Source organism: Apus apus, chromosome 10, assembly GCF_020740795.1.
Source record: "Apus apus isolate bApuApu2 chromosome 10, bApuApu2.pri.cur, whole genome shotgun sequence".
Taxonomy (NCBI): Eukaryota; Metazoa; Chordata; class Aves; order Apodiformes; family Apodidae; genus Apus; species Apus apus.
Window position 1 is genome coordinate 13,537,916 of NC_067291.1, and position 19,995 is coordinate 13,557,910.

General features: G+C 54.3%; 2 protein-coding genes and 1 non-coding gene across 3 annotated transcripts in view; 1 reads left to right on the plus strand and 2 right to left on the minus strand.

The window, feature by feature from the left end:
- Window positions 1–11,909, plus strand: POLG (DNA polymerase gamma, catalytic subunit). The gene is made up of 24 exons (XM_051628551.1): window positions 1–231; window positions 1,101–1,273; window positions 1,580–2,224; window positions 2,551–2,746; window positions 3,193–3,360; window positions 3,638–3,784; window positions 4,005–4,084; window positions 4,559–4,741; window positions 4,854–5,011; window positions 5,228–5,351; window positions 5,422–5,646; window positions 5,779–5,899; window positions 6,087–6,158; window positions 6,271–6,396; window positions 6,647–6,807; window positions 6,927–6,980; window positions 7,078–7,195; window positions 7,641–7,776; window positions 7,887–8,133; window positions 8,223–8,345; window positions 8,633–8,810; window positions 8,996–9,204; window positions 10,193–10,353; window positions 11,104–11,909. Exons 1-24 carry the CDS (start codon window positions 1–3, stop codon window positions 11,163–11,165), a joined length of 4,098 nt encoding a protein of 1,365 aa, XP_051484511.1. The 3' UTR covers window positions 11,166–11,909.
- On the minus strand, window positions 1,039–1,111 carry TRNAR-UCG (transfer RNA arginine (anticodon UCG)). The gene has a single exon. It is a non-coding gene; the product is annotated as a tRNA-Arg (tRNA).
- Window positions 11,510–19,995, minus strand: part of FANCI (FA complementation group I) — a 23,413-nt gene continuing 14,927 nt past the window's right edge. The window contains exons 24-37 of the mRNA XM_051628552.1: window positions 19,305–19,468; window positions 18,815–18,891; window positions 18,247–18,363; window positions 17,461–17,512; window positions 16,742–16,869; window positions 16,552–16,620; window positions 16,341–16,428; window positions 15,850–16,034; window positions 15,149–15,205; window positions 15,011–15,070; window positions 14,207–14,293; window positions 13,073–13,168; window positions 12,409–12,534; window positions 11,510–11,604 (exon numbers count right to left, since the gene is read on the minus strand). Coding sequence (XP_051484512.1) covers window positions 11,539–11,604; window positions 12,409–12,534; window positions 13,073–13,168; window positions 14,207–14,293; window positions 15,011–15,070; window positions 15,149–15,205; window positions 15,850–16,034; window positions 16,341–16,428; window positions 16,552–16,620; window positions 16,742–16,869; window positions 17,461–17,512; window positions 18,247–18,363; window positions 18,815–18,891; window positions 19,305–19,468 — 1,372 coding nt within the window. The 3' untranslated portion in view covers window positions 11,510–11,538. The remainder of the gene's footprint in view (window positions 11,605–12,408; window positions 12,535–13,072; window positions 13,169–14,206; window positions 14,294–15,010; window positions 15,071–15,148; window positions 15,206–15,849; window positions 16,035–16,340; window positions 16,429–16,551; window positions 16,621–16,741; window positions 16,870–17,460; window positions 17,513–18,246; window positions 18,364–18,814; window positions 18,892–19,304; window positions 19,469–19,995) is intronic.

Genomic DNA, 19,995 nt, shown 5'->3' on the forward strand with positions numbered 1-19,995 from the left:
ATGGTCCGGGAGCGGCACCCGCGCCCCGACGGCCCCGGCCCCATGGGAACCGGCCCGGTGCTGCCGGGAGCGGCGGGGCCGCAGCGCCTCCTGGCGGCTCGGATGGGCACTGCACCCTGGCACGGCAGGGCCAGCTTGGTCTCTGTCAGGAGCCACATTCCCGGCCAGAAGAGCCACTACTGGCGGCAAGGAGCCTGCGCCCACCTGTCCGGAACCCTGCACCTCCTTACCGTATCCCCATGCACCCTACAACCCTCTCTCTGCCCCCTAAAGCCCCTTCCTTGCACCGTCCGGCCCTTCCCTGCACCTTACAGTCCCTTCCTTCCACCCTATGACCACACCGGGCTGTCCAGCCTCCTCACTTGCCCAGTTGTTCCCAACCATGTCACACACTCCATGCCCAGCCCCCGAGCAGCCACGCCGGCTGGGCTGGGTGAGGGGACCTTGGATCCCAGTGCTCGTTTGAAGCTACCTTTGAGGCCTAGGAGGTTTTGGGGTGCGGATGGGTGCCCTGGCTGCTGTTGAACGCTGCTGATGGGCTGTGAGGAGCCCCATAAATATGAGACATGAACACAGGGAGGGCTTCAAGGAGCAGGGATGGGGAGCAGGGGCTGGATGGGGAGCAGGGGCTGGGGAACGGGATGTGGATGGGGAGCAGGGGCTGGATGGAGAGCAGGGAATGGATGGCGAGCAGGGGCTGGCATCTGGCCCTGCCACCTCGGGTCCTGCCCTCTCCTGCGAGTCCCGAGGGGAGCTGGGGAGCAATACGAAGCATGTGGGGCCACAGGACATGGGTGACACCGCGCCGGCCCCCAGCCTGCTGGGGGTCTGTTCTCTCTGCCTGTGCCTCGGGACCTCCCAGCCCCACTCGTCTCACAAACGGTCGCAGCCGCCCTCCGCCTTTTTCCTCTCTCTGGTTAAAAGCACGAGCAAAAAAATGCTTGCCGAAAGCCGTGTGGCCTCTGCGACATGACCCCCGGGTGCCGGGAAGAAACAGCTAAAGGAGCAAGATGTGGCACGATAAAAAGCGCTTCCCGCCGACCGCGGCAGGACTCGAACCTGCAATCTTCTGATCCGAAGTCAGACGCCTTATCCATTAGGCCACGCGGCCGCCGCTAGGAACAGCCTCCCGCACACTCTCCTGGCTTCACCGCAGGCGGAACGTGCCATGTGCGCGCGGGGGGGCGCGGGGCGGGACCGCAGCGCCGCCGGAAGCTCCGCCGGGCGCCCCGCGGTGGCTCCGCCCTTCGGCCCAGGCCCGGGAAGGAAGTGGGTGCGTGGGGAAGGGGTGCGGGGCTGTACTGGGAGCTGCGGGGCTGTAGGGGGCTGTGCGCGGCTGCGGGGGTGCGTGCGTGGCTCTGTGGGGAGGTGCGTGCAGGCGAGGGGCGCGCTCGGGTGTGTAGGGGTGGGTGCACGGCTTTTGGGGGGTGTTTGCGTACTTCTGGGGCAGTGTAGGGCTGCGGGGGGGGCTGTGGGGTTGCGGGGGGGGGTGCGGCGCAGCCCGGCCTCCCTCCCCGGCCGTGGCGGGGCTGGGCGGGCGGTGCCGAGCTCGCCCCTCGCTGTTCCTCTCTCCCTGCAGCTCCGGCCGCCCGGAGGGAGCAGCCTGTCCTGGAGGGGCCTCCGCAGAGCGGGGCGAGATGCGGCGCTGGCTCTGGAGGAGGTCGGTGAGCCCCGCAGCCCCGGGCGCCAAGCCCCGGCGATGCACCTCCAGCTCCTCTGCCCGCCGCCCGCTGCCCCAGGGCCCGGGCCAGGAGCCGGCCAAGGGCCAGCAGCGCGTGAACCCCCTCAACATCCAGATGCTGTCCAGGACCCTCCACGAGCAGATCTTCCGGGGGGCCCAGGCACAATACTCGGAGGCGCAGATCCAGCGGAGCGTGGAGCACCTGCAGCACCACGACCTGTGGGGCAAGGAGACCTCCACGCTGCCCGACGTGGACCTGCAGCTGCCCCGCATGTACGGGGACAACATCGATGAACATTTTCGGCTCCTGGCACAGAAGCAGAGCTTGCCCTACCTGGAGGCAGCCAACGAGCTGCTGCAGTGTGAGCTGCCCCCCATGCCTGCCGAGTGGGCTTGGCAGCTGGGCTGGACCCGCTACGGCCCCGAGGGGCAGGCAGAAGCCATCAGCTTTCCCAAGGAGCGGGCGGTGGTGTTGGACGTGGAGGTGTGCGTGGCCGATGGCCACTGCCCAACGCTGGCCGTGGCCGTCTCGCCACACGCCTGGTGAGACACAGCGCCAGGAGTGACACTGGGGTCACAGCAGAAGGGGGACAGCTTCGGGAGGGACGGGGACGCTCCTGAGCAGAGCCCCTTCCTGCAAACCCTGCCTGGCTTGCGGGGGAAACACAGCTAAGCCGCTGGGCGCGGCTCTGGGATGTGGAGTGTGTGTCCTGTCCTGATTGGCGAGCAGGGTGCTCCCCAGGTCGGTGACCTCCCTCCTGTGGGTGGGATCCTGTTCAGCACCCCATGGCACAGGGGGTGCTTTAGGTCCTGGGAGCCCCTGTGTTGTGTTTGACAGCAGTGGGGTGCTGTGTGTCCTCCCTCCGCAGGTACTCGTGGTGCAGCAAGCGGCTGCTGAAGCAGCGGTATTCCTGGTCCAGCCACCTCACCCTGGCTGACCTCATTCCCTTGGAGAGCCCAGCAGGTGCCAGCTGTGCCAGCAGCCAGGAGTGGCCAGAGAGAGTGGTGGTGGGACACAATGTGGCCTTCGACCGGGCATTCATCAAGGAGCAGTACCTCATCCAGGTGATCCATGGGGCCCATTGCTTCCTGCCAGCAGCTGTGGTTCGTTAAGGGGATGATTGTTTACGCTGGCTTTGCGGGGTTATTTTTGCAGGTGCTGTTCTGCACAGATACCCCAGGGTTGTGCTTTCCCTGCCCTGCAGAACAGATTGAGGTTTGATCCAATTAGAGGAAGCTGTCCTTGCACCCTGTAAGGTCTGCAGGGCTGCAGCTGGGGACATGCAGGAGGAGCCTTTGGGCAGCTGACAGGGATGCTGTCAGCGGGGGGTGCCCTTGGCTCTCAGAGCTGGGAGGCAAAGCTTTGCCTTGATAAAAGCAGCCTGAGCAGAGGACTTGCAGCTGTGTAACACAGGGCAGTGCTTGCTGGCAGCTGCGGGATGCTTGGCAGCACATTTCTCCTCCAGCATATTCCAAACCATCGCTTTTTTTCTCCCCTTGGCCTGTCCCAGGGCTCCAAGATGCGTTTCCTGGACACCATGAGCATGCACATGGCCATCTCGGGGCTGACGGGCTTCCAGCGCAGCCTCTGGATGGCTGCCAAGCAGGGCAAGAGGAAGGGACTGCAGCAGGTCAAGGAGCACATGAAGAAGACACGCACCAAAACAGAGGGGCCGGCTGTGAGTAAGGGAGCTGAGCTGCTGGATATGGCCTGGGTGGCAGGGAACCATCTGGTCCTGTATTGGGATCATTTGATCTTGTAATGGGACTGTTTGCTCCTGTACTGGGATCATCTGCTGCAGTACTGGCAGAGTGGAGCAGCTCTGCTTGGTGAAGCACCTTCCAGATGAAGTGGTCTGGGTTTAGAGTGGAGCAGCAGCATCCTTTACCTTTCCACCTGGTCTTGGACAGAGCTGGTCCTTGTCCTGCACCATCTGACCCCCTCGTTGTCCCCAGATCACCTCGTGGGACTGGGTGCACGTCAGCAGCATCAACAACCTGGCCGACGTGCACGCGCTGTACGTCGGGGGCGAGCCCCTGGAGAAGGAGGCGCGGGAGCTCTTTGTGAAGGGGACCATGGCTGACATCAGGAGTCACTTCCAGGTGCGGGCGGCCATCCCAGCATCCCGACAGGCAGCGGGAGCCAGAGATGGGAGGCGGGTGGGAGCAACTGCGGGGGTAGTTTCCATTTTGCTGCCCTTCCTTGCGAGGGCTTTGTGCGTGGGGCCGTGACGTCCCCCGTCCTCCCGCAGCCCCGGGTGCCTTGCCCTGTGCTGGCAGAGGGGTGGCTGCTTTGCCTGCTCTCACCTGCCCCTGCCCACAGGACCTGATGTCATACTGTGCCCGTGATGTCCAGGCCACCCATGAGGTGTTCCAGGAGCAGCTGCCACTCTTCATGGAGAGGTGAGAGCTGCTGAGCTGCAGCCAGTGCTGGCTGAGGGGCTTTGGGCTTGGTCTGCAGCAGGAAGGATCATGGTCCTTCTGGGGATGGGATGTGGCTCCTTTTGTCCTTGGGGTGGTGGTGGGAGGTTTGAGGGGGCCCACAAACCCCATTTCAGGAGGGTCCTCAGGCTCTTCTCTGCAGGTGGGAGGGAATAAATGACAGCACAATGTGAGTGGAGGAGGCGAGCAGACTTAATGAGGCAGGTGAAAGTGACATAGCTTTGGGGTTAGTGCAGGGGGTTGTTTTTAGGGCAGCAATTTATGAGCAGGGCTGGCAGAAGACACAGGGATCCTTACGGGTTTAGAAGAACAGTGTTCAGTGTTGTGCAGGGCTGGGCAAATAAGTGAAGACATGTTCATGTCTGTTGTAGTCTGGTGCTTCCAGGCCAAACCCCTTGCAGCAGATACCTAATTCCACACTGCTTTGGGCTCTAGGTGCCCCCACCCTGTGACATTTGCAGGGATGCTGGAGATGGGGGTGTCCTACCTGCCAGTCAATGGAAACTGGAAGAGATACCTGGATGATGCTCAGGACATCTATGAGGAGCTGCAGAAGGAGATGAAGAAGTCCCTAATGAACCTGGCCAATGATGCCTGCCAGCTGCTGCATGAGGACAGGTAACTGCGAGCTTGCAGGACAGAGACTAGACCATTGGATGGTTCATGGTGGACTGTGGGTAGGTGCTGGGGATAAGAACAAAGCTGTGGTGTGACAACAGTGTGTTGGCAGGTACAAGGATGACCCCTGGCTGTGGGATCTTGAGTGGGATACGCAGGAGTTTAAACAGAAGAAGAATCCACGGAAGAAGAAGAAGGATCAGGATGGGAACAGCAAAGTCTCTGCAGTGGTGGCAGGCACAGATGAGTCCATGCAGGAGTGGCAGGAAGGTGAGAGTGGGTGGTTCCTGGGGACAAGGGATGCCTGAGGGACACCTTCCCATGGGCACCCAGTGAAGGGATGTGGGCCCTTGGTACTGGCAGGGTGAAGCTTTGCTGGCCTGTGGCCTTGAGCTGAAGCATGTGGCGGGGGGTGGTTTGAGCTCCCTGTCTCTGGTGGTGGCAAGGAGAGGGGTCTTTGCCAGCCAGTCCTCCTTGCCCCAACAGACCCTGGTCCCCCCAGTGAGGAGGAGGAGCGGAAAGCCCCTGCGAGCCAGGTCTGCTTGGAGCGTCTGAAGGAGACTGTCACGCTGCAACCCAAGAGACTCCAGCACCTGCCAGGCCACCCAGGGTGAGTTGGGGACTCTGGGTGTCCCTAGGAGTTACCCTGGCCTCTCTGACCCATCCCTGCTGCTCCCCAGCTGGTACCGCAAGCTGTGCCCACGCCTGGAGGATGTGGGGTGGGTGCCAGGACCCAGCCTCATCAGCCTGCAGATGAGGGTGACCCCGAAGCTGATGCGCCTGGCCTGGGATGGCTTCCCCCTCCATTACTCAGATAAGCATGGCTGGGGCTACCTGGTGCCGGGGAGGCAGGACAATTTGCTGGCAGCCCCCTCAGAGGCAGAGGGCCCTTCCTGCCCACACAGGTGAGGGGGACCTAGCGGGGTGCTGAGCTGCCCCATGATAGGGTTTGGGAGCTCCCTGGGACCCTGCCCAGGTGCTGCCCGGGAGCCTCAGTCCCTGCTGTGGGTGCGTGAGCCCTGCCCTCTCCCTGCCAGGGTGATCGAGTACCTGTACAGGCAGCACTGCCTGGAGAAGGGCAAGGAACAGCCGGCGGGGCTGGAGGCTGCTGTGGAGCACGAGCTGCTGGTGATGGACAGCAGCACCATGTGGCAGGAGGTGAAGGAGGGGTTGGAGGGTCCCCCAGTGGGAGGGAGATACAGGACTGGGCTTCCTCCTGTGTGCGTGTGAAAACCAGCCCCACGTGTGACTCTGGGGGCTGGGAGTCAGAAATTTTCTTTAAGAAGAGTTAAATCACTGGAGAGGTGGTGTTTGACCCTGTTTCCCCCATGGTCCTCTGCTGTAGGTGGAAGAGCTGAGCCAGCTGGAGGTGGATGTGGAGGAGAAAATGGGCAGAACAGATCAGGATCTGGAGCAGGTGAAGGGCGTTTCCTGTGGGATGGGGTGGTGGATCAGTCCCTGTTTCCTCGATTTCCCCCTCCTGCTATGCCAGAAGGGTTCCTGGCATCACCTTGCATCACTGGTTGCAGGAGGAGTTGGACGAGCATTTCGAACTGATGCAGGATGCAAAGAGCCAGCCCTCACACCACCACGGGAATGGTCCCTACAATGATGTCAATGTCCCTGGGTGCTGGTTCTTCAAGCTGCCTCACAAGGCAAGTTGGCTGCTCCTGGGGCTCTTCCTGGAGGCTTCCCAGCTACTCCGGGTCCCAGCTCCCCTCATCCTGCTGCACAGCCATGTCACTTTGGCTGTCACCCTGGTGTTGCAGCACTCCTGGGACCCCTGTGATCTTGTCCCATGGGATAGGGTGGTAGAAAGGCATCTCTAGCTGGGACAGGAGGAGCACAGAGTTGTACTGATGTTGAGCAGTGGGATGCTGAGCCCTGCCACTTTTTTTGCTAAAGGATGGGAATGAGAACAACGTGGGAAGCCCTTTTGCCAAGGATTTCCTGCCCCGGATGGAGGATGGGACCCTGCGAGCTGCCGTGGGCCGCACCCACGGGACCAGAGCCCTGGAGATCAACAAAATGATCTCGTTTTGGAGGAATGCTCACAAGAGGATCAGGTGAGTGGCCACCTGCAGTGGGATCATGACATCCCTGTGGGTGGAGGCTGTGGCACAGCTGGGAGAGGTTGTGTGGACATGGGGGGGCTCAGCATCTCACCTGCTGCGTGTCCCCCCAGTTCCCAGATGGTGGTGTGGCTGAAGAAGGGGGAGCTACCTCGCGTGGTCACCAGGTACGGGGAGGAACGGCCACAACTGGGACCAGGATCCCATCTAGGCTGCTCCAGGCGGGCTCTGGCAGGATGATGCTCACCCTCACCTGTGTCCCAGGCACCCCGACTATAACGAGGAGGACAGTTACGGAGCCATCCTGCCGCAGGTGGTGACCGCGGGCACCATCACCCGCCGGGCGGTGGAGCCCACGTGGCTGACGGCCAGCAATGCCCGGGTATGGCCACACTCAGGTCTTTGTGGGGGTGTTTTGGGGCACCCTCTGTGTTTTGGACTGGTGGGAGCTGGTTGTGTTGGAAAGAGGTGTTGGGGCTGGCTGCTGGGGTTTGAGGTGGCAGGGGTGGTGCTGGGGCCCTTCCCTTGCTTAAGTGCTTTGACTTTGGGAGAGGGGAAGGAATCAGCAGAGGCTCCTGAGCTTCAAAATTTGGTGAAAGAAGAAAACATGGAAGCATCAGTTTCTGCCCTTCCCCAAGCTCCCCTTCCTCTGCTGGAGAGGAGCCTGTGGGGAATAACCAAGTGATCCAGGCCTTCTATGTGTGTTAAACCCAGTTTTGACTGCCAGGGTGAGGTTAGGGGTGCGGGGAGTGCTGCGGGAGGAAGGCTGCTCCTCTGAGGAGAGGGAGGTGCAGGGCTGGCAGCGAGCTGGGTGTTGTGTCCCACAGGCCGACCGGGTGGGCAGCGAGTTGAAAGCCATGGTCCAGGTGCCACCTGGCTACTCCCTGGTGGGTGCAGACGTGGATTCCCAGGAGCTCTGGATAGCCGCCATCCTGGGCGAGGCGCACTTTGCCGGCATGCACGGTGAGCTGGGGCTGCGCCGCGGGGAACGGCTCCAGCGGGTGGTGAGGGTGACACCCCCCCCAAAAGCCTGGATCCTGTGTGGTGTCCAAGCCCCTCTCCTCTCCTGGCAGGCTGCACGGCCTTCGGGTGGATGACGCTGCAGGGGAAGAAGAGCAACGCCACAGACCTGCACAGCAAGACGGCCGCCACCGTGGGCATCAGCCGGGAACACGCCAAGGTCTTCAACTACGGGCGCATCTACGGGGCCGGGCAGCCCTTTGCTGAGCGGCTGCTGATGCAGTTCAACCACCGGCTGACCCCGCAGCAGGCGCGCGAGAAGGCCCAGCAGATGTACGCTGTCACCAAGGGCATCCGGAGGTGGGTGCTTGACCGGGGAGGGGTGGCTGGGGACAAGGGTGGTGGCAGTGTCCCACAGGACGTGGGTGCGGGTCACTCCCCCCTTCTAGGTTTCATCTCTCCGAGGAGGGCGAGTGGTTGGTGAAGAAGTTGGACCTGGCTGTGGACAGGGCGGAGGATGGAACCGTGTCGGCCCAGGATGTCCAGCGGCTCCAGAGAGAAGCTGTGAAAAGGTGAGGTGCTCTGACCCCACCTGGCTTTGGTGGCATTGGGCTGGGAAGTGTGGGGAGCTGCAGCCCTGCATGCAGATATGGGAGACAGGGCTGGATGGTCCTGATCCTCCCTCATGTTGTCCCAGGGCTGAGTCTGTTGGAACTGGGGACTCCCAGTCTCTCCCAGTGAGCAACTGGCAACCAGAGGAGGTAGCGGCTCATCTGGCTGCCCCGAACCCTTTGAGGCTCTCAAATGGGGCTTGCAGCCTCGTCCCACATTTCAGCAAACCTTTCATCTGCCCTGCTAGGTCCCAGAGGAAGACAAAAATGAAGTGGAATGTGGTGGAGAACAGAGTGTGGGTTGGAGGCACCGAGTCCGAGATGTTCAACAAGCTGGAGAGCATTGCCTTATCCCCCACGCCGCAGACCCCTGTGCTGGGCTGTCACATCAGCAGGGCCCTGGAGCCTGCTGTGGCCAAGGGGGAGGTAAGATCGGGGCTCTCTGCTGCTGAGCTCTCAGCTTTGCTTTTCTTCTCCAAAATGGCAACCCCGGGTTCAGCTCTTCTTAGATTGTAGAATTTAACAGGCTTCCCCCAGGAGCTCTCCTGTATCAGTACCAGGCCCTGCACCCTGATGCTCCCCCAGCATCTATCTGTGTTTCTTTCCACCAGTTTCTGACCAGCAGAGTGAACTGGGTGGTGCAGAGCTCAGCTGTTGACTACCTGCACCTCATGCTGGTCGCCATGAAGTGGCTCTTCGAGGAGTTTGACATCAACGGGCGCTTCTGCATCAGCATCCATGACGAGGTGCGCTACCTGGTCCAGCAGCAGGATCGTTACCGGGCAGCCCTGGCCCTGCAGATCACCAACCTCCTGACACGGTGAGCTGTGGCAGCTGTGGTGGCTCCTGGGAATGGGCACCAGCACCTCTGAGGTGGGAGGGGACAAGTCTAAGAGACCAGGCTGACAGCAAAGGTGTTAGCTTTGCCCAAGCAAGCTGGTGCAGAGCAGTTTCCTTCTGCTCAAAGGGTGCTGGCAGTGCTGGGGGTTGTGGTTCCTTCATGCCTGACTCAGGTGGCTATAAATGGAGCTCAGCTTTGATTTCCAGGGATAATCTGGCAAGAGGGGGATATCTCCAGCTTTTGGCTTCTGCAGAGATGAGGCCAATCATTCCACTCTGCTGGGACACAAGCACTCGCCTCCTGCTCACTTCAGGTCTGCGGGCATTGCGTGGCAGCAGCTCTTGAGTGAGCAGCTGGGAGCCTGAAACTGTCCCTCATCTCCCCCCTGCCTCCAAGGGACAGCAAGGACATGCCTTGTTGGCTGTGCTGCAAGCACCAGCGCTGCTGCCCCTTCCACAGCCTGGGGCATTCCTGCTGCCTCCCTGCCCCATGTAAGGTTACACTCATCCTGGAAAGCTCCTGCTCTCCAGGGGCTCCTTTCAGTCCAGCTCCAGCACAGCCAGCTCTCCCGCATCCCCTTCCCTGCACTCTGGGGGGCGTGGTTAGATGGGAGCTGGGCAAAGCTGAGCTGTTTTCTCAGGTACAGCAAACAGCCTCTGTGCTGGCAGCAAGGGGGCAGCTGCCCTGGCATTGGTGCCTTTGTGCTGGATCCTTCGAGCACAGGGCTTCCTGCTGGGAAAACCCAGCATCTGCTCTGCCTGGGAGGATGAGCCAGCAGCAAAGGGCCAGGTCCTTCCTTTCTTCAGGGAGGCTCAATGTACTGATTCTGTTCCTCCCATGTCCACCTTAGCAACACTTGACCCTCCAGCTACCCAGTACTTAACCATCACCTTGACGTGGGTGGCAGGTGACCCATTAGCCATGGCTGGCCAGTATTGTGTGAAGCTGGTCATGTTTCTTTTTCCAGGTGCATGTTTGCTTACAAACTGGGCCTCCAGGATTTGCCACAGTCAGTGGCTTTCTTCAGTGCCGTGGATGTTGACCAGTGCTTAAGGAAGGAGGTCACCATGAACTGTGTGACACCATCAAATCCAACTGGCATGGAGAAGAAATACGGCATCCCTCAGGGTAAGTGGTGTCTGTGCAAGATACACCCCCCCGTGCAATCCTCTCCCCAAACTTGTTTATTTTGTCCTCCAGACCCAAGCTTCTCCAGCCTTCAGTGCTTTCTGTCCACCTCCCCCTCAGCCCAACACAGCTCTGTTCAGAGAACCAGCTCAGCCTGCCTGTGCTTCCCCAGCAAGCCCAGGGCCTACAGTCACCTCTGACTGCACTTAACCTCACCCTTTAACTGCTGCGAGCAAACACTGAGCTCTTGGCTGCTTTAAACAGCTTCTCCTCCACCTGTGGCAGCATTTTCCCTGAGAAGAACCTTGTTCTCTCATTTGTTGAATGCGTCAGACACTCCACTCTTAGGTAAACTTTATTAGGAGTCTAATGTGCAAAGGGTGCTTTTAGAGACAGGATTTGTGTTCTGTGGGCAGAAAGGGTGCTTCTCACCAAGGACAAGGCAAATTTAACTAGTGCATTGCATCAGCAAAAACATAACAGCAAAACCAGCCTCGCCCGAGGAAGCTGTCACCTCTCTGCTTCTCAGGAGCTGCAGCAGAAGGGAGCTTCAACTCTGAGTCAGAACAGCTCATGTTTCCAGCTCCTGCTGGTGCTGGCTCCTGCATTCACACCACCCCACAAACCAGAAGGGGCTTTTTGTGCTACATGCTCTGAACTAAAGCAAATCATCACTGTCACTCTCTCATGTTGCACAGTCTCTGAGGGTACTGCAGAATGTAGAGAACTGACTGTCTCATTGTCTTCCAGGAGAAGCACTGGATATATATCAGCTAATTGAAATAACCAAAGGTTCTCTGGAGAAGAAATGATGATGCCACAGTGCCAGAAGGACAACTGTCCGGAGCCACAGCAGAACCTGGCTGGCCTTTTGGAAGATTTGTTGGCAGGGACTGATCCTGGTCACTCCATTTCCTTTTTGCTGTCATGAGGGCTGGTCCTGGGGAAGAAGACTTCCAACAGCAGCACATTCCCATCGCAGAGGTGCTTCCCAGGTCAGCAGCCAGCTGTAAAACCTGAGACAGTGGCCCGAGTCACTGCTGGCACACCCGTGAACACAAAGGAAGAAGTCATAACTCTTTGGCAAGAGAACAACAAACCCTGGTCTCCAAACACACAGGTCTCCAAGGCGAGTCTGCCACAGAGCAAGCACGGGGGGAGGAGGCAGCAGCAGCAACTCCAGGTTCATTTTTTTCGCTGTCTCTTCTTTTTAGGTTCCTGGTTCTCATCTGTCTGCTCTGCTGTGCTGCTCTGGAGAGGGGAGGGAGAGAGTAGCAGTGCAAAGTGTGATTGTTTTTGTGTCATTAGTCTAAAGAACATTTGCCTAGAGCAAGAAACCAGGTGTGCAGAACAGGATTTAGCTCATTTTCCTCCCTAGCAAAATTACCTGAATGTGGGACTTTCCTTGCGGACCCCCCCAAATTCATACTGGAACAGACCACAGGTTATCAGTGGCACAGGCCAGGAACTGTTTGTGCTGGGGTTTGGCTTGTTGAAACACTCAGGAAAATATGGACAGAAGCACCAATAAAAACCTGGACAATCAGCAAAGTAAATTGTTTGTTTGGTTTTTTTATCCAGCACAGGTTGTTCTACCTTCACCAGCACTGCCTAGTAGAGGAGATGGGTCTGAGGAGAATGATGCCTTACAGGTTTGCTCTGCACTTGTTTACCTACAAAAGTTAACCTAGATGCAAACCCACTTTGCCTCATGCTGCAAAGGTCTGATCTTGGCCAGCCAGAAGGTCCTCAGAAGTAACTGTCCTCAGAAGTAACTGATGGATCTCTGCTTGCTACAGCTAACAAGACACTGAGAGCAGTCTCACCTCCCTAAACCCAGAGATCCAGACCCTTGGTGAATGGAAATGAAGGTGACTCAAAGCAGGGGGCTGGAGGGCAGGGGCTGTTGGCCAGACCAGCTGGTCGCTCCTTCCTGTCAGTTTTACCCAGGGAAGACAAATGCCCTCATTTCACATACACCTGCACAGCTCACAAATACAGTCGGTTCAAAAGAGGGGGAAACCTGTGGGTAACAGCAGCTAAATGAGTTCTGACCTGGTCATTGTCTGGCTCATTTTCAGCATCCTCTGTGTTACGCTCCTGCAGGACACTGTCCAGCATGGAGGCGTTGATGCGGAAGTCCCGGGAGGTGCTCAGCTTCATGTACTGCATCAAGTTCACCTGCAGCAACCATGGTGGAACCAGGGGGGGGAGAGGACATGATGCCATTAGCATCTTAGTTTAGTTTTCTACCCTGCCTAGTCCTTTGTACAGCACTAGGACTGAGCTGATCACAGTAATAATACAGGATTGAAGCACAAGGCAGGAACAAAAGCACCTGCCCCTGTGCAGTGCAGGGGCCCATTTAGGTTTTCCTAAAAGCCAAGTGACTACCAGTTACTCTCTTATCTCTCTCCTGCTTATGAAAAAGACCACGGAGAAGAAAGCTGCCATTAAGTCTCTAAGTTTCTGCTCAACCAGAAACCATATGATGTTAGGTCACAGGCAGTACTGCCATTGACACCTGCTGGTATCAGTGTGACATCAGTAGTGTTGGGCCAGGAGCTTGAGCAAAGGCTGAAAGAGCTGCAAGGTCCTTCCACCTTCCTAATCTGAGCATTAATAGAGACTCTTAACAGGTGGACTGGCAATAGCCCTCTACCACTGACCCCACTGTTCCACTGAGTTCAGGTCCCAGAAGTACTCTGCTTTACATTACCTTTGATTTCTTGGAGAGATGGATAAGGAACTTCTCATACTGCTCTATTGCAAAGATCAGGTTTGGGATGGGCTTGGTCTCCCGAAGCACCTTAGCCTGAAATGGAGAAAGGAGCATGATAGGTCAGATTGGGAAGTAAACAACAGTGCTGCAGCATGACATGAAGACTGCAGCACTCCCAGTGTAGGAAAGTGTTTTCAGGAAGCGTTGCTCCCTACCAGTCCTGCCCCATCAAGCCTTGCCAGCTTTGTTCCTGGTTTTAAATTGCATCCCATGACCGTTCTGCAGGAAGGCTCTCCCATGTACTGGTGTGTGCTCTGTGGGGAGCCCACAGCCCTGGTATGCCTGACAGCCATTAGAGCAGAAGGTCCTGTGCCCCAGCTCTGCAAAGCCATCACAAGCTCCATACACCTTCCAGTCAACGAAGACATTGCTGCTTCAACACTCTTTTTTTGCCCTGCTTATTTACCACCATTGGTGTTTGTTCCCCACGGTGACAGAGTGGTAAAAGGAGAGCAGCATTTCAGCCCATTTCCCTACACTCAGAGAACTGCTAGGAAGATGATACTTCTGGCTTTTAAACCCTTAACATCACAGGAATGTCTGGGACAACTGACAAGACAGAGAAAATGCTGGCTGGGTGGGAGCACAAACAAAGGACATAAAAGACCAGGAACCTGCCAGCCTGCTCACTTGCTTCCAGACAAATCATCCAGTTCCTCTCAACTGCGTTACTTTAGAGGAATCCACTACTTTAAATGTACTGATACAATTAAGAAACACTTAAACAGTGAAGAACTGGTTCCAATAAATGAGCCCCTTTCTGTTACTTTGTAGCTTACTCCACATGATAAAATGTCAGACAAGATGACCCAGACTTGACATTAGTTTTATGTCTATGAGCTTTTAGGCTGCATTCAGTGAATGTTTCTTTTTTGTTGTTGTTCGTTTATTTGCTTGTTTGGGTTTTTTTAGACTTTAAATTTGATTCTTACTTAAAGGCCTAATTGACAGTTGTCATTGGTGATACATGAGAAGCCACCAGGTAAGAGAAAGGTAAGAGAAACCTTGACATAAGATCCCAACCAAGTTCAAATACAGCCCATGTTCTAATCGAGAGTGAATCAATCTTACCATGACTGTGGAGACTGCAGCAGCTTCATCCTCTTTCTTCTTCTTCTTCTTCTCTTCTGCAAAGCTTAAGCTCTCACTGTGGATGTTCTGAAGGAGGATGCCAAAATATGTGGCATTAGAAGGTAAGCAGAGAAGAAAGGCCAGCCAAGTAGTCTTTGCTCTGGCCAGCTAACAGCATTACCAGCTGGATGACAGAAAAGTAGTGATACAAGAAGGATGGAACTAGGGTAATCTCAAAAAAAGGACAAAAGCCCCTAATTTCATAATTTATATATTCAGAAATATGTCTGTGTGAGAAGTCCCTAGGAGGGGTAGCTCTGCACACCACTACACCTTCCCCAGTATGCCATGCCTGCTTGTACAATTCCTGCAGTCCTCACTCCAGCACCCAGTTCCTCTCCAAGCAGCTAAATCCCATCACCAGCACTGCAGTCTTTGGCACCCACCTCACTTTGCACTGTGATGACTGCAGTGTTGTTGACCTCTATTTGCCATTGTGGTTAACAGCAGTATTCATCTTATCCAAAAAACCACACATGAACAGAGGGGAGGAAAAAAACCAAAACCAAACAGCTCCCCCTACATTCTTCCTTCCCTGCTCAAGCAAAAAATCAGCGTGCTCAGTCCCAATGGTGCTGAAATGTCTTATACTATTATTTGACACAGGAAAAGCTTCAACTAGTAAGAAATTCAAGTCATGTCAAGAAGATTAATAATCCCCAAAGGTGCCCATGTACTGCAGGTGACACACCACTCAGCATCAAACAGCCTGACTGGGATTTCGCCAGTTAATTTAGGCCTTACCTGTACATAGGTAATGAATGAGTAACACTGTGGGGTCAAATGGGAACCCGAGAGCTTCACCTGCAAAGAAGCAGAGGTTGGTGTCACTCCTAACTCAAGGCAAGGAGCTGTTTCCTCCAGCAGTTTGCTCACACTCACCAGCTTTTCCAGCCTTCCTGGAATCGTGCTGGAGGCGCTGCGGGAAGCTTGGATATACTGCAAGGAAAACAGGAGAGAGTTTCTTCTAGGTACAATCCTCCTTATCCTGCAACCTGTACTTCCAGGCAGGGCTCAAAGCAGCTCATCCAAGGGCACAGTGTGGAGAGCAGGATTTGCAAGAACTATGCTCCCAGTGGCTTGCTGTATCCCCAGTGCCATGTCTGCACTCCAGGGCTGTGAGAGAGCTCTGGGGTATTCACCTCCTTGCCTCAAACCAGCTCTACTGGCCTGTTTCCATGGCCCAGCTCCCCCAGGTCTGATGCTTCAAGCCTCAGATGGGAATGAGTGGCAAGAGCAGGACTGCTGAGAACTGTGACAACACCACTAGCGCTGTTCACTGCGGCACACAGGTGCAAACAGAGGAACCGACAAGATATCCTGGGAAAAGCCATTCCAAGCCATGCACAGCCAAATTCAGCTGGAGAGCAGCTTTCCTTTCTCTCCACTGGTACACCTATCACTGCCCAGAAAGATCACAAGACTGACAGCATGAAGGCCAACAGAGTAAGAAATCCTGCAAGAGAGATCAACGCCCCAGTCCTGAGCATAGCTGCTGCAGGGGTCACTGTGAGCTTGCTGTAGCAAATGGGGAAAATGTTTATAGATCCCAGCCAGCCCCCTGTCAGCAGAGCAGCACTCACATGTTTGATGAGGGAGGTGAGAATTGCGTATGTCTTGCTGAGGCTTCTCAGCAGCGTGTCCACACAGCTCCCTGCAGGGAGTGCTGTCTGTACCAGCTCATGATAAACTGTCAGCAGAGTTCCCAGCTGCAGAATTACACCTTTCTCCAGAGCCTGTGTTTGGTTTGATGCCTGAGAAGAGTCTTCTAGAAGAAAGAGATGAACACCTGGTGAACATGTGTCTTATGAATCCAGTTATGCAGGTGGGAAGCACAGAAGACCACCTTTGTGTCTGGTGCACAAAGCACCAGTGTGGCACAGGAAAAACAATCATGGGAGGGATTTTGTGACAACACTCTCTGTCTTGCATTATTCGTGTGGAACCAGCTCAAAGGAGAGTTTAACCTGCCTTCAGATGATGCTACCTCAAAATCCCCAAATATCTTTTTGCTCTCTATCTAAATCTGGTTTTGACAAAGGTGTAACAGTAAGAAGTGGAGCACTTTTATTACCTGACGTGTCTGATCCCAGACTGTTGAGTTTCTTGATAAGCCAATCCACCTCTTCAAGGACTTTATCCGCCTGACCCAGAACCAGCAGCTAAGACAGGAACACCAATAACAAAACAGGTTTTTTGGGAGGAGTTTGGCACGACAGGAATCTACAGCCACTTGTAGCAGAGTATCCCTGGACACTACAGTTCCACACAGTATTTTGACTCACACAGACAGTAGGAGCTGCGGTCTTGGCATTCACTATGGCAAAATGGGACCGACTCTCCACTTCTACATCCTGGTCAGAGGAGAGAAAATGAATTCTGGTGAGTAAAACTTTAGTAGCTGCCATATAATTTGCACGAGTGCTGCCCTGACAGCACTAAGTGAGGAAGAGTTGGGCTGGTTCTACATCATACCTGATCTATGTCTCCCAGGCAAGCGTGGATGTCTTGTGCGAGTTCACGCAACAGACTGACAGGACTCTTGTACAGAACATGGAGACTGAAGAGCAGAGACAGCAAACCCTTGCAGCAAGTGATATCCTCTGTGGGGAGAGGAAAAGAAAACAACACAGGTGCAGAGCTCCCCCAGGTATTTAGGAGTATCAGATATCCAGTGAGGGAAAGTCTCTGTTTCAGTATGGATTTAACAGCCTGCGTTCCCAGAAACGATAACGCAGTGGGTGGAAATCCTATCAAAACACTGCAATTCCAAAAGCAGAGTTTGTAAGGTTGGGCACTGGATGTCATACTGTTCGGGGCAGCGTGGCACACTGGAGCCCTCAGCTCATAGGGAGGTGATGAAGAATTGAGGAAGCATGGAACAAACTCTGGGTAAAGTAATATCTTTCCAGAGTACAAATCCAGGTGTGAGCAACAGAGGGGCTAATAAACAAGGGAGAAAAGTCAAGTAAGGGGCTTGTCTTTATTCCACAGTGCTAAGGTTTATAGAGATGGAGCTTCTCTATAATACTTGTGCTAATAACAACAATGTCATGGCAATCTGTCACAAAACAAGACCTGAATATATCTGCAACAAAGAGGTAAAAACAGGACAGACAACAGCAGAGCATCTAAAAGGACTCATATCAGACCTGGCACATCATGTCTAAACATGCTCTCCAAAGCTTACTTACCAAGAGCATTTTCTTTGCAAATTTTGACTGTCCAAGTCAGGAACTGAAGGAACTGCAAAAAGAGAGAAAAGATATTATGGCTTTGAAACAGAATTCAAAGCATAAACCTAACAATTAAAAAAAAAACAAACAAAAAACAAAAGAGAGCAAATCAACAAAGGGAGACCAGCAGAGTTGCCTTCTGGCAGAAAGGCACCCAGTCATGGTCTCTGAAGTTCCACAAGGACACTTAATCTACTAACAAGTGAAAAGGTGAGATCCAGGACAGGGGAATGGCTGTACACTCCATTTAATTTAAGGTAAATGAGGACTCCAGACTTTTGGCACACTTTGAGTGCAGTCTCCAGCTTGTAAAAATGAGGCACCTCTAGTGCACTTTAGAAAATGCCTCCTTGCATGGAAGGAATTAGGCACTCAGCCAGTTTGGACCGGTCATAAGTCTGCTGTCCTTTTTTGGGTCTATTCCCATGTGGAAGCTATCCCACATCCAGGCTCTGTTAGGAGTCCCTGCTCAGGTGAACAAGTCATTCCAACTCCAAGTGCCCAAAGGCAGGATCAGAACACACAAGAGGGGGGTGGGAAGACAACTTCTTCTTAATGGTCCTTGTGGGCGTTTGACAGGAGTGTGCTTGATAATGTAACAAAACTGTCACCCTGACATGGTGTGGTCTGCAGGACAAGCACATATGTCAAAGCCCTCAGATGTCAACTCAGTCTGATAATCTTCTTCCCACACCTATGGCTACCACCCACAGCCCACGCCAGCCCACCGAGGTTGTGAGGTACCTGCTGAGAGGCTGGATCCAGGAGTTTGGACAAAGTGGAAAGAACTGCGATGAGTGACTGTGTTTCCTTGGAGTTGAAGTCATCTTCAGTACTGCTGAACTGGTTCACCAGGGACCTCTGATCATGGGAAGGAAAGAGTGTGCATGCTTGTTGCAGGGCCATTTTAAGAAGCAAATAACCAGAAACTGCAGCAAATAAAGGAACTGGCAAGAAGGAGAATGACAAAGAAAACAAAAAGAGGACTCTTCTGAAGAGTGAGTGCTGTTTTTTGTTAATGAGTGCTTACACAGAGGCCCAGATAGAATTCAGTGTGACTTTTACAATACTCAGGTAAGTTTATGCTGCACTGAAGGACATAATAGCCCTGTAAATACAGGTGCACTTCAATCCAGCTCTGCACAGCGCCCTGAAGAAGCTTTCCTTAGGGATCAGAAACTTCCCTGAACTGTCATAGAATCAATGTCCCAGTGGCTATCACAGTCCTGTGGTCAAGTAACAAAGAGCTAGCAGTGTTTCCTGCCAGCATTACCAGTGCTTTGGAACACTTGCAGCACACAGTGGTACTTACCTGAAACTGTCGGATCTGGAAGGCAGCTTTCTCCGTGACATTAATATCCGGTTCTTCTGCGTCACCACCAGTAATATCTGGCATGGAGAGAGGTGCAGAAAAAAAAGCTAAATGCCAAGAGCAGAATACAGGATTTCCTTCCAAAAGTGGGAATGACTGCAACTGCTCACAGCTAGAGAAGGAATACAGACTGCAAAACCGTGGTAGGCACACAAATGTGTTAAAGGCAAACTTCAACTAGATGAGTGCTATATCAGACCCCAACTATCCCCTGCTGGGAGATGGAGAGCTACATAAAAGCAGGTGAAGATACCTCTGGAACTTGTCTCTGCCACAAAAATCAACCCTACTAAGCCCACCTTGTTACCAAGAGACAAGGACCAGACCCCTCTCTTTCCTTATGAATCAAGGGCACTAGGCCCCTAACTGCCTGCTGATGGGCTGGAACACAAAGCCTGGAAACCAGAGCAGAACTGTACCATGTGCCTACCCAGGGCTTGCAGAAACTGGGGTATCCTGGCAGGGTACAGCTGCTGCACTGTGTTGAAGATCCGCAGCAAACCTTCCAGGCACAGAAGTGAAATGCTTTTGCCCTTCTTCTTCCCTGACTCTTCAACGACAGTGGGAATTGAAGTGTACCTCCAAAGCAGAACCCTAGGGGATGGGAGATGAGTTAACATCACATGCTCCAGTAAAGCTGGCTGCACAGTGCAAGAACTAGAACAGGGCTAATCACATTCTGCTCTCAGGATTGTGTTTTTAGTATAACTCAATTTGAAGGTCTCTTTCCTATAGGAAAGTGAAGGGAGAAGAGACCCATTTTTAAGAAGATCTTGTTTCAATGTCAGCAAAACAGCCACTGCATTCTTCTTGCACAGCTAAATAATTTAATTCTTCCCAGGTGCCACGGGACCTTCCAATCCCATTTCAAGTCCATCTTTATAGACTCATTTCTTCCACCTTTCCTTCTGCTGCAAACTACCCAGACACTGACCACCGGTGTCAAATATGCCAGTGACAAAAAAAGCTTTGTTCTTGGCAGTTTGAATCTGTGAAATGTCAGATACCTCTATAAGGCTCTGTATAAATAAAGTCAGAAAGGTAAAGGCAGGCAAAGGAAAGTGAAAAGCTTTGAAGAAAGCAAAGCTGTTTGGCCCAAAGGGAACTTCTATTTGTAGACA